This window comes from Nerophis ophidion, linkage group LG22, assembly GCF_033978795.1.
Source record: "Nerophis ophidion isolate RoL-2023_Sa linkage group LG22, RoL_Noph_v1.0, whole genome shotgun sequence".
Taxonomy (NCBI): domain Eukaryota; kingdom Metazoa; phylum Chordata; class Actinopteri; order Syngnathiformes; family Syngnathidae; genus Nerophis; species Nerophis ophidion.
The window spans coordinates 35,666,418-35,679,131 of NC_084632.1; the positions used below are offsets into that span (position 1 = coordinate 35,666,418).

The 12,714-nt window shown below is 41.5% G+C and overlaps 1 protein-coding gene across 1 annotated transcript in view; it reads left to right on the plus strand.

The window, feature by feature from the left end:
• The window catches only part of LOC133540823 (PH domain leucine-rich repeat protein phosphatase 1-like), a 64,701-nt gene that overhangs the window by 24,961 nt on the left and 27,026 nt on the right, over positions 1 to 12,714 (plus strand). Inside the window, exons 5-6 of the mRNA XM_061883773.1 lie at positions 2,008 to 2,154; positions 4,650 to 4,877. Of these exons, the coding sequence (XP_061739757.1) occupies positions 2,008 to 2,154; positions 4,650 to 4,877 (375 nt within the window). The remainder of the gene's footprint in view (positions 1 to 2,007; positions 2,155 to 4,649; positions 4,878 to 12,714) is intronic.

The following is a 12,714-nucleotide window of genomic DNA, read 5'->3' on the forward strand; positions in this document are numbered from 1 at the left end:
TTTTCCTCCATATAAACAGCGTGCTGGCCAAGTCACATAATATATGCGGCTTTCACACGCACATACTTGGCCAACAGCCATACAGGTCACACTGAGGGTGGCCGTATAAACAACTTTAACACTGTTACAAATATGCGCTACATTGTGAACCCACACCAAACAAGAATGACAAAACACATTTCGGGAAAACGCCCGCACCGTAACACAACAGAACAAATACACAGAACCCCTTGCAGCACTAACTCTACCGGAACGCTATAATATACACCCCCCGCTACCACCAAACCCCGCCCACCTCATTTTTATTTTATTTTCGAATTTGTTAGCCTGTGGAAAAAGTTGATGTTGATATTTACCCCAGAAGGCTGCAAATAAAAAAGAGGCATTAATTTTTTTAATTAAATTTTATTTAATATACCACTGATGTTTTTTCGCTTGTTTTTTGAAAGTTGATTTTGCACTATTACGTTATATAAGCTCTGCCTGTTCCATGGGAGGAAGCCGGAATATCCGGAGGGAACCCACGCATTCACGGGGAGAACATGCAAACTCCACACAGAAAGATCCCGAGCCCGGGGTTGAACCCAGGATTACTCAGGACCTTCGTATTGTGAGGCAGATGCACCAACCCCTGTTCCACCATGCTGCCCTATTTAAGCCTTGCTTGTTCAATATTTATTTCAAAACTTGTTTGGGTCTCTATTTAAAGGTTAATTTCTTCAACCTTGGCCCGCGGCTTTGTTCAGTTTTAAATTTTGGCCCACTCTGTATTTGAGTTTGACACCCCTGCTCTAGCGGGTAACTTTTCAAATGATGCTTCATATTAGCAGTAATGCTACTTTTTATAGCAACGCTTTTGCCTCACACTTGACGAATTACGGTTGTCTGTTCGACATATTCCCACTTGAAACCAAACCAGCTCCAGACGATGGAGCCCATGCTGTTTTTCTTGGGAATGAATTCTTCCTTCATTCGCACCTTCTTTCTCTCGTATTACCACTTGCACGGCTCTGCTAGCACACAGCTAACGTTGCCCATGCTGCTACCTCTCTGTTTCGCAATGGCGTATATGTATGTGATGTATCTAAGAAAGTGCGCTTGTCTGTGAGGAGACAGAAGGAAGAGCGAGAAGAGCCTGTAATGTAATGCCCGCAGCTAAAAGCAATTGCGTGAGAACGTGGACTCGAATATCACAATATAGTCATTTTTTATGTCGCACAGAGACAAACCCGCGATATATCGTGTATATCGATATATCGCCCAGCCCTACCTCCAGTGTTACTCTTGCTGGCGTTTATTTACGAGTTAGAGTGCTCAAGAAAAGAAAAAACGTGTGCTTGTCTCACCAAAGGCTTGTGAATTGTTGTGGATTGTGAATGATTGACAAAATTTAAAAAAAGTGCCGTTCCCCAATAAAAGATGCAAACAAACTGCTTAGTTTTTGTGTAAACTGCTTTTAATGATTTCTAAAACTGCAAAGTGCTGACAGGTGATTCTCTCATAAATACAGTTCTCTAATGAAAAATGATTTTGCACACAGAAATATTAAAAGATGGATTTCATTTTGCTGCAGCACATGTTTTTGCCTTATGAGCACTAGTATCATTTATTGCAATGGCAGACCTGCATGTTACTTATAAAATGTGTGGGCAAGTTAGGACAGAATAGGATAGACATTTATCTCACAATAAGGATATTACATTGTTGCAGTGCAGGTTTTTACATATAGTAGCAGAAGTAAAATGCTATGAGAAAAATGTTACTGAGCTCCGAGCGTTTATTATAAACATAACTTATATCACGATATTGACAAACAGGTGTCAGAATGTGCAACCAGTCAGCAAATTTTGAATGTTTCTTTTGTGGACAGTTTTTTTTCTTTTTTTTTAAACATTGCGTGACCCCATGGTAGAAACATGTTTTTTGTCTGTTTGACCTGTAGTGAATAAATATACCTTTGCCTGCAGAGTTTTCAAGATGTTTCTCATAGTTCAAATTTGTTTGCAGGTTTTGTAAACTAAGGAGCCTTAGTTTATCAAATAATGCACTGTCAGAGTTCCCACTGGCTTTATGTGACATCATCTCATTGACTGAGCTCAACTTGTCAGGAAATTGCCTTTCATCTCTTCCTCAAGAAGTGGAAACTCTGCTCAAGTAAGTTAACCAAATATTTACATACATCTTTGCTTATTTATAAAAACAAGTATTGGGTGCACAAGTTGGAAATAATTTAGGGATTTCTCAAATGTACTCAGGGTAAACACTCAAACATGTATATAGATTTACATAAATACAAAACCCAAAACCAGCGAATTTGGCACATTGTGTAAATCGTATATAAAAACAGAATACAATGATTTGCTAATCCTTTTCTACCTATATTCAATTGAATACACTGCAAAGACAAGATCTTTAACGTTCGAATTGGAAAACTTTACTCTTTGGAAATATTAATTAATTTGGAATTTGATGCCTGCAACATGTTTCAAAAAAGCTGGCACAAGTGGCAAAAAAGACTTAGAAACTTGAGGAATGCTCATCAAACACTTATTTATGACATCCCACAGGTGAACAGGCTAATTGGGAAACAGGTGGGTGCCATGATTGGGTATAAATGCAGCTTCCATGAAATGCTCAATTATTCATAAACAAGGATGGGGCGAGAGTCACCACTTTGTGAACAAAGCATAGCTCGGTTGGTAGAGTGGCCGTGCCAGCAACTCGAGGGTTGCAGGTTCGATTCCCGCTTCCGCCATCCTAGTCACTGCCGTTGTGTCCTTGGGCAAGGCACTTTACCCACCTGCCCCCAGTTACATTTAAACCCACTGGTTTAAATGTAACTTACATATTGGGTTTCACTATGTAAAGCGCTTTGAGTCACTAGAGAAAAGCGCTATATAAATATAATTCACTTCACTTCAAATGCGTGAGCAAATTGTCAAACAGTTTAAGTATCAAGGGTTGGAATTGGGGGTTAAATCACTAAAAATGATTCCCGGGTGCGGCACCGCTGCTGCCCACTGCTCCCCTCACCTCCCAGGGGGTGATTAAAGGTGATGGGTCAAATGCAGAGGATAATTTCGCCACACCAAGAGTGTCTGTGACAATCATCGGTACTTTAACTTTTTACAACATTTCTCAACCAGCTATTTTAAGGAATTTAGGAATTTCACCATATACCGTCCGTAATATCATCAAAAGTTTCAGAGAATCTGGGGAAATCACTACACGTACGCGGCTAAGCATGTGACCTTCGATCCCTCAGGCGGTACTGCATCCACATGGTGTCAGGAATACTTCAGAAAACTACTGTCAGTAACTGCAGTTTGTCACGACATCTGTAAGTGCAAGTTAAAACTATTTTAAGCAAAGCCAAAGCCATTTATCAACAACACCCAGACAAGCCGCCAGCTTCGCTGGGCCCGAGCTCATCTATAATGGACTGATGCAAATTGTAAAAGTGTTCTGTGGTCTGATGAGTCTACATTTGAAATGGTTGTGTCCTCCGGAAAAAAGAGTAAAAGAACTGTCCGTATTGTTATAGGCGCCAAGTTCGAAAGCCAGCATCTATGATGGTATGGGATTGTATTATTGCCCAAGGCTTGGCTAATTTACACATCTGTGAAGTCACCATTAATGCTGAAAGTTACATAGAGGTTTTGGAGCAACATATGTTGCCATCAAAGCAACGTTATCATGGACGCCCCTGCTTATTTCAGCAAGACAATGCCAAGCTACATGTTACTACAGCGTGGCTTCGTAGTGGTGCTAGATGGACTTGCCTGTAGTCCAGACCTGTCTCCCATTTAAAAATGTGTGGCGCATTATAAAGCGTAAAATACGACAAGGGAGACCCTGGACTGTTGAACAACTTTTGATGTACTTCAAAAGCAGGAAGGGGAAAGAATTCCGCCTGAAAAGCTTCAACAAATGGTCACCTCAGTTCCCAAATGTTTACTGAGTGTTGTTTAAAGGAAAGGCCATGCAACACAGTGGTAAAAATGCCCATGTGCCAACTTTTTTGCAACGGGTTGCTGCCGTTAAATTCTAAGTTCATGATTATTTTTAAAAAAAATAACTTTCTCGGTTACAACATTAAATATATTGTCTTTACAGTATATTCAATTGAATATAAGTTGAAAATGATTTGCAAATCCTTGTAATCTGTTTTTATTTATGAACACAATGTGCCACCTTCACTGGTTTTGGGTTTTGTATTTTACTATGTAATGCATAAAGTTTTTTTTTAACTTGACATGGTCAAGCCCTATTGACTTGTATTGATCATAATTCTTAGTGTGAATGTCGTCTATCCAGCCCCCCCACGACCCAGAGAGGGGCAAGCGGTAGAAAATGGATGGATGATTGCTGATAGTTTCAAAGAACTTCAAGAAGGATAATTGTATAATGAGAATTTTGATTTGACAGGACATGCTGTGGAATTTAACACACATGCAGCATCGTTTCCCTGTTAGTGCACCTACTTGTTTAATATTTGTCAACAAATCAATACACACTACTTACCACAGTCCTAATTGATACTGATCAATTAATAATTTAGCAGTCATCATTCTCCCATCTGAACAATGCAGATGTTTTTTTTAAGTTTACCACAATGTACTCTGATTAAACAGTAACTTTATTTGCAGATTGCAGACACTTCTTCTAGATGCAAACCGTCTGAGTTCATTGCCTGGGGAACTGGGCTCCTTGAAGAGCTTGTCCTGCCTTGGCTTGTCTTTCAACTGCTTCACCTGTGTCCCCCCTGTGCTGGAGAAGCTCAGCGACTTGGAGAAACTATGTCTGGCAGGAAACCAACTCTCTGTCTTGGATATGACCGAACTGCAGTGGTTGCCTACTCGTCACATAGATATCAGGTAGACAACCTCTGTTGGATTATTGCACTGATGAAGTGCTGTGTCTTCATACTGTTGTTCTTTTACATACCATTTTTACGTCACAGTACCTACTCTGCTCAACATGGCTCTACTCATTATTCATGCCAGGTAGCAGCTGGAGTTCCAAACATGCTGCGCTGATACTTTGACATAAATATTATCTCGCTTTCAAGGCTAACAGCCACATACGAGAAAGTCAATTATCAGAAAACCTTGTTTTCTGATAATTGCATTTATGTGTCAAGATTTTAGCAGTTTCCATTTGTACTATACCATGGGTGTAGCAAAGTCCCCCGCACTTTCTGTACATTAATTGTATGTTATATTGTATGTATATACAGTGTATCCAGAAAGTTTTCACAGTGCGTCACTTTTTTCACATTTTGTCAAAATTGAATAGTTTCGTCCCTAAAATTTTTATACACAATACCTCATAATGACAATGTGATTTCCCCCCCCCCCCGCAGATTTACTAAAACTAAAAAAACAAAATCAAATTTTTAGATGCTGCTTTGGCAGAAATTATAGCCTCATTTCTTTGCGAATACACTGTCACAAGCTTGGCACACCCATTCCCCTTTGCAGCACTACTCAAGATCCATCAAATTGGATGGGTAGCATTAGTTTTAATCCAGGATGTTTAATCCATGGTTTAATCCATGGTTCTCGCCCGGAAAAGGGTGGAATGCCATCTCCGGGTTGGGGAGGAGACCCTGCCCCAAGTGGAGCACCCTGCCCCAAGTGGAGGAGTTCAAGTACCTAGGAGTCTTGTTCACGAGTGGGGGAAGAGTGGATCGTGAGATCGACAGGCGGATCGGTGCGGCGTCTTCAGTAATGCGGACGTTGTACCGATCCGTTGTGGTGAAGAAGGAGCTGAGCCGGAAGGCAAAGCTCTCAATTTACCGGTCGATCTACGTTCCCATCCTCACCTATGGTCATGAGCTTTGGGTCATGACCGAAATGATGAGATCACGGGTACAAGCGGCCGAAATGAGTTTCCTCCGCCGTGTGGCGGGGCTCTCCCTTAGAGATAGGGTGAGAAGCTCTGTCATCCGGGAGGAACTCAAAGTAAAGCCTCTGCTCCTTCACATCGAGAGGAGCCAGATGAGGTGGTTCGGGCATCTGGTCAGGATGCCACCCGAACGCCTCCCTAGGGAGGTGTTTAGGGCACTTCCAACCGGTAGGAGGCCACGGGGAAGACCCAGGACACGTTGGGAAGACTATGTCTCCCGGCTGGCCTGGGAACGCCTCGGGATCCCCCGGGAAGAGCTAGACGAAGTGGCTGGGGAGAGGGAAGTCTGGGTTTCCCTGCTTAGGCTGTTGCCTCCGCGACCCGACCTCGGATAAGCAGAAGAAGATGGATGGATGGATGGATGGATGGAGGAACCAGACTCCGATATGGGGAGTTGCCATACAATTTATATTGAGCTCAGGTCATTCTTGTATTTACATTCATTGCGACATGACACAAATATTAAACAAAGATACATTGCAAGTAAGACATGGAAGATAGACGTGGCAGGAAAGACATCCCTAGCACCCTTAAATACTGGATTCACAGTGAGAACAGGTGGTTATCATAATTGACTGACGTATACCCATCTTGGTACTTTTGACCATATATATATGTTTGACAGAGTTTTTTAGGGTACAGTACAGTCATCTTGGCTATGAGTGGTGTGTGTTACTTGGCTATGTGTTTGCCCAATGTGTAGCTTTATTTATTTGCACTATTCTTGGTCAACATAGTTAGATAGACATTCATCCTATCAAAGCCAAAGAGTTTAATCTTTGTCTCATCAGACTTGTGGTTTGTTTTTCATGGTCTTAGTGTATTTCAAGTTCATTTTTGCAAACTTTTTACTAAGAAATGGCTTCCGACTGGCCATTATACCACACATGCCTGATTGGTGGATTGGTGCAGAGGAATACCGTAGCTCTGACAGAGTGACTATCAGGTTCTTGGTCACCTGCCTGATTAGACTTTAAAATGAATGTACAGACTAGGGTTGTACGGTATACTGGTGCTAATAAAGTATTTCGGTACTAGTCAATTGGAAACGGTACTATACTACCTTTTGAAAAATACCAATATTGTTTATGCTGCTGTGCGGCAGTGACTACAGAGCTGAGGCGCATGATGTTTAGTGTGTCAAAATGCACACACAAAGGACATACAAAAATAATATCGTGGAGAGAAAGAATGGCAAATTCAACTGGTTAATAAAGAGAAAGGGAACGCAGTATGAAATTATTTGGGCTTCAAAACTAACAAAGGTGATCTGTACGTGGTGCTTTAAAACATGCCTTACCAAATGTGGCGTTTAGTATTGCCACCTTTTGCTTCTAAGTAGGGTTGGGCGATATGGCCTTTTATTAATATCTCAATATTTCTAATCCATATCACGATACACGATATATATCTCAATATTTTGCCTTAGCCTTGAATAAACACTTGATGCATATAATCACAGCAGTATGATGATTGTATGTGTCTACATTAAAAAATTCTTGTTCATACTCCATTAATATATGCTCATTTTAAACTTTCAAGCAGGGAGGCAAACCACAATTAAGTCAATTTACCAAAACTGTATTTATTAAACAGTTATTAAGCAGTGGCACAAACATTCATGTAATTTCAAAACAGAAAGTGCAAGATTGTCAGAGACATTTTAAATCAAACTGAGTGCATTTTTGTGCATGATGTCACTAAGACAGGGGTGCCCATTACGTCGATCGCTAAGGATGTGTCAATCGATCGCCAGCCAGGCTTTTAAAAAAATAGACCTAAAAATTATCGATCATCAATTTTCACCAAGACGTCACTTGATTGACATTCACGGCACCCGAGGGTCTTGTGAAATGACGCTTGCTGCTGTGAGATCATTATTAAGAAAAAATGACCGACCGGAAGGCGAGAAACACTTTTTATTTCAACAGACTCTCGCGCCGTACCTTCCGTCAAAACTCTAAAGACCAACTGCACATTTCCTATCTTCACAATAAAAGCGCTGCTTCATTCTGCCTGCGCTAACACAATAAGAGCCTCGGAAATCTGGCGTGCACAAGCGCGCAAGCTACGGAATTTGCCGCCAATGTTTTCCTTGTAAAGTGTATGGAAGCTGGATAAATAAGATGTCAAAAACCAAACACTTTCATGTGGTATTGTACAGAAAGGAGGACTTTTTTTCTCCTCTATTCAAAAATGTGGACGTTATCATCACTACTGTCTGATTCCAATCAATACAAGTCATCAGAATCAGGTAATACACCAACTTATATTCTTGTCTTCGTGAAAGAAAGACATCTATATGTGTTACACATGCTTGTATTATCATTAAACACATTTAACTTGTTAACAAAAACATCTATAAATGATTAGATTAGATTAGATAGTACTTTATTTATTCCGTCAGGAGAGTTCCTTCAGGAAAATTACAATTTTCAGCACAATCCCATTCAAGATCAGACAAACATTACAGGGAGACAGAACAGGATCGCTGACGGGTCTGCCGGCTTCCAGCGCCCCTTACAAAAAAGATAACATAGAGGTAAACGAGGGGGGGAGAAAAAAAATAGAATATTAAAATAAAATTTAAAAAATCGGTCTTAGCCTAGGCCCTGGAGTGGGGGTGCAGACTGAGGCCAAGGGGAAAAAAACAACAACTCATAGCCATAGTACACATCCCTCTTACATGTGTGTAAGAGGGAAACATCAAACATCAAAGAACACAGAGGACATTAAAGACATTAAAGCAGCAGATACAACCAGACACTTCTACATACAGCTATGAATAAAAAATAAAATAAACATATACACTGTGGTGGCCTCTGTGGTGTTCCACATGATATATATGAATGAGGTAGATCCCCTCGATTTGGTCAATTGAAAAGTAGCTCGCCTGCAGAAAAAGTGTGCACTAAGATAACATATCAAAACAACACTAAATTAAAGTGCACTTGTTGTACAGAATGCCACTACAATAGTTTCAAACAAATAAAGTGCACTTTTGTGCATGATGTCACACAAGATATTTCAATAACTGTCAAATAAAAATGAGCTATGTAAAAGTAAATCAAATAGTGTATGTCCTTTGCTATGTCGTAGGTTACTACGGACGTTATTAAATTCTCATACGATCTGGAAATGGTTGCTTGGGCATTTTGTGGGTATGGCACCGAACGGAGATGTTGACATTCAGTTTCAAACACTCTTCATTCTCCAGCGGGGGACTTTTCAAATGATGCTACAAATTAGCATTAAGTGCTACTTTTTGTAACAACGCTTTGGCCACATACTTGTTCGACATATTCCCGCTTGAAGCCAAACCACCGCCAGACGATGGACCCCGTGCTGTTTTTCTGGGGAATTTATTATTCCTTCATTTGTTACTATCAATCAATGTTTACTTATATAGCCCTAAATCACTAGTGTCTCAAAGGGCTGCACAAACCACCACGACATCCTCGGTAGGCCCACATAAGGGCAAGGAAAACTCACACCCAGTGGGACATCGGTGACAATAATGATCCAGTGGGACGTCTGTGACAATAATGACTATGAGAACCTTAGAGAGGAGGAAAGCAATGGATGTCGAGCGGGTCTAACATGATACTGTGAAAGTTCAATCCACAATGGATCCAACACAGTCGCAAGAGTCCAGTCCAAAGCGGGTCCAACTCAGCAGCGAGAGTCCCATTCACAGCGGAGCCACCAGGAAACCATCCCAAGCGGAGGCGGATCAGCAGCGCAGAGATGTCCCCAGCCGATACACAGGCAAGCAGTACATGGCCACCGGATCGGACCGGACCCCCTCCACAGGGGAGAGTGGGACATAGAAGAAAAAGAAAAGAAACAGCAGATCAACTGGTCCAAAAAGGGAGTCTATTTAAAGGCTACAGTATACAAATGAGTTTTAAGGTGAGACTTAAATGCTTCTACTGAGGTGGTATCTCGAACTGTTACCGGGAGGGCATTCCAGAGTACTGGAGCCCGAACGGAAAACGCTCTATAGCCCGCAGACTTTTTTTGGGCCTTGGGAATCACCAACAAGCCGGAGTCCTTTGAACGCAGATTTCTTGCCGGGACATATGGTACAATACAATCGGCAAGATAGGATGGAGCTACACCGTGTAGTATTTTATACGTAAGTAGTAAAACCTTAAAGTCACATCTTAAGTGCACAGGAAGCCAGTGCAGGTGAGCCAGTACAGGCGTAATGTGATCAAACTTTCTTGTTCTTGTCAAAAGTCTAGCAGCCGCATTTTGTACCAACTGTAATCTTTTAATGCTAGACATGGGGAGACCCGAAAATAATACGTTACAGTAGTCGAGGCGAGACGTAACAAACGCATGGATAATGATCTCAGCGTCTTTAGTGGACAGAATGGAGCGAATTTTAGCGATATTACGGAGATGAAAGAAGGCCGTTTTAGTAACGCTTTTAATGTGTGCCTCAAAGGAGAGAGTTGGGTCGAAGATAATACCCAGATTCTTTACCGTGTCGCCTTGTTTAATTGTTTGGTTGTCAAATGTTAGAGTTGTATTATTAAATAGAGTTCGGTGTCTAGCAGGACCGATAATCAGCATTTCCGTTTTTTTGGCGTTGAGTTGCAAAAAGTTAGCGGACATCCATTGTTTAATTTCATTAAGACACGCCTCCAGCTGACTACAATCCGGCGTGTTGGTCAGCTTTAGGGGCATGTAGAGTTGGGTGTCATCAGCATAACAGTGAAAGCTAACACCGTATTTGCGTATGATGTCACCTAGCGGCAGCATGTAGATGCTGAAGAGTGCAGGGCCAAGGACCGAACCCTGGGGAACTCCACACGTTACCTTAACGTAGTCCGAGGTCACATTGTTATGGGAGACACACTGCATCCTATCAGTAAGATAAGAGTTAAACCAAGACAGGGCTAAGTCTGACATACCAATTCGTGTTTTGATACGTTCTAATAAAATATTATGATCGACGGTATCGAAAGCAGCGCTAAGATCGAGGAGCAGCAACATAGATGACGCATCAGAATCCATCGTTAGCAATAGATCATTAGTCATTTTTGCGAGGGCTGTCTCCGTCGAGTGATTTGCCCTGAAACTGGATTGAAAGGTTTCACATAGATTGTTAGACGCTAAGTGTTCATTTAACTGCTCCGCAACAATTTTTTCGAGGATTTTTGAAATAAAGGGAAGGTGAGACACCGGTCGGTAGTTTACCATGAGGTCAGGATCGAGGTTAGGTCTTTTAAGAAGAGGATGAATAACCGCTTTTTTGAATGCTAGGGGAACAGTGCCCGAGGAAAGTGATACGTTTATAATATTTAGCACTGATGGACCTAATAATACAAAGAGCTCCTTGATCAGTTTCCCAGGAAGAGGGTCAAGTAAACATGTTGTTTGTTTTATTCCATTTACACGTTGTAACAATTCCTCTAATGTTATTTCCTCAAAACGAGAGAAACTATTTTGGAGGGCAGTATCCGCCGTATATACAATCGTGTCAGTGTTAATAGAACCCCGTTGTAGCTGGGACGCATTGTCTTTAATCTCCTTTCTAATGACTTCAATTTTCTTACTAAAGAATTGCATAAAGTCATCAGCTGAGTGGGTGGAGCTACTGGAAGGAGTCCCTTGTTGGGTTAGCGATGCTACCGTACTAAACAAAAATTTAGGATCGTTTTTATTACGGTGGATGAGATTTGAGTAATAATTAGCTTTAGCTAAGGTAAGCATGCGTTTATAAGTTATTAAACCATCACTAAATGCTTGATGGTGCACCTCAAGTTTAGTCGTGCGCCATTTGCGTTCCAGCTTTCTGCATAATAATTTCTGAGCTCTAGTTTCTTCTGTAAACCACGGGGTGCGCTTTTTTGGAGCCTTTTTTAACTTTAGTGGTGCTATGTTATCAATGGTTTCGCGCAGGGCGTCGTTAAAGTTGTTAGTGAGGTTATCAATAGAGCCCACATACTTTGGGAATGGTGCCATTACCGAGGGCAGTAGGTCAGCAAGAGTTGTCGTTGTGGCCGTATTAATGTTGCGGCTGCTATAGCAGTTATTATTATTATTAGTTTGACGAACATGCGTCTGAACCTCGAATTTTATAAGGTAATGATCGGACAATACTTTAGTATACGGGAGTATCGTAACTTTGGAAGCGGTGATACCCCTGACAAGCACTAGGTCTATCGTATTACCGTTGCGATGCGTGGGTTCATTTATTATTTGTGTGAGACCACAGCTATCAATTATACTCTGGATTGGCACTTTATCACTCTCATATTACCACCCGCACCACTTCGCTAGCATCACAGCTAATGTTACCCATGCTGCTACCGCTCATGCGAGGGCGTATGACGCGACGGTATGTGACGTATGTAAGAAGGTGTGCTTGTCTCTGAGGAGAGACAGGAAAGACTGAGAAGAGCCTGCGGTCTAATGCCCGCAGCTAAAAGCAACTGTGTGAGAACGTATACCCGAATATCACAATATAGTTTTTTTCTATATCGGAGACAGAGACAAACCCGCGATATATCGAGTACTACTTCAAACTTAGGTAAACATTTAAATAATAAGCATCCAGATCTGCAAAAGTAGTTGTAAAGAATGACAGCTTGCTTGGCTCCCATGCAGGCCATAATCGAGGAGTACAGGACAGACGTTTCCTCGAGGGCCAACGTTTTTGTCGGAGGTGACACCTTTCACTTTTCCGGCAATGGGTCTGCTAAGCTCCGCTTTCCGTTTAGACTGACAAGGCCACCGTGTCATGACAATCGCGTTATTATTCGTTTTGCAGGACACAACCAGATGTGTTCA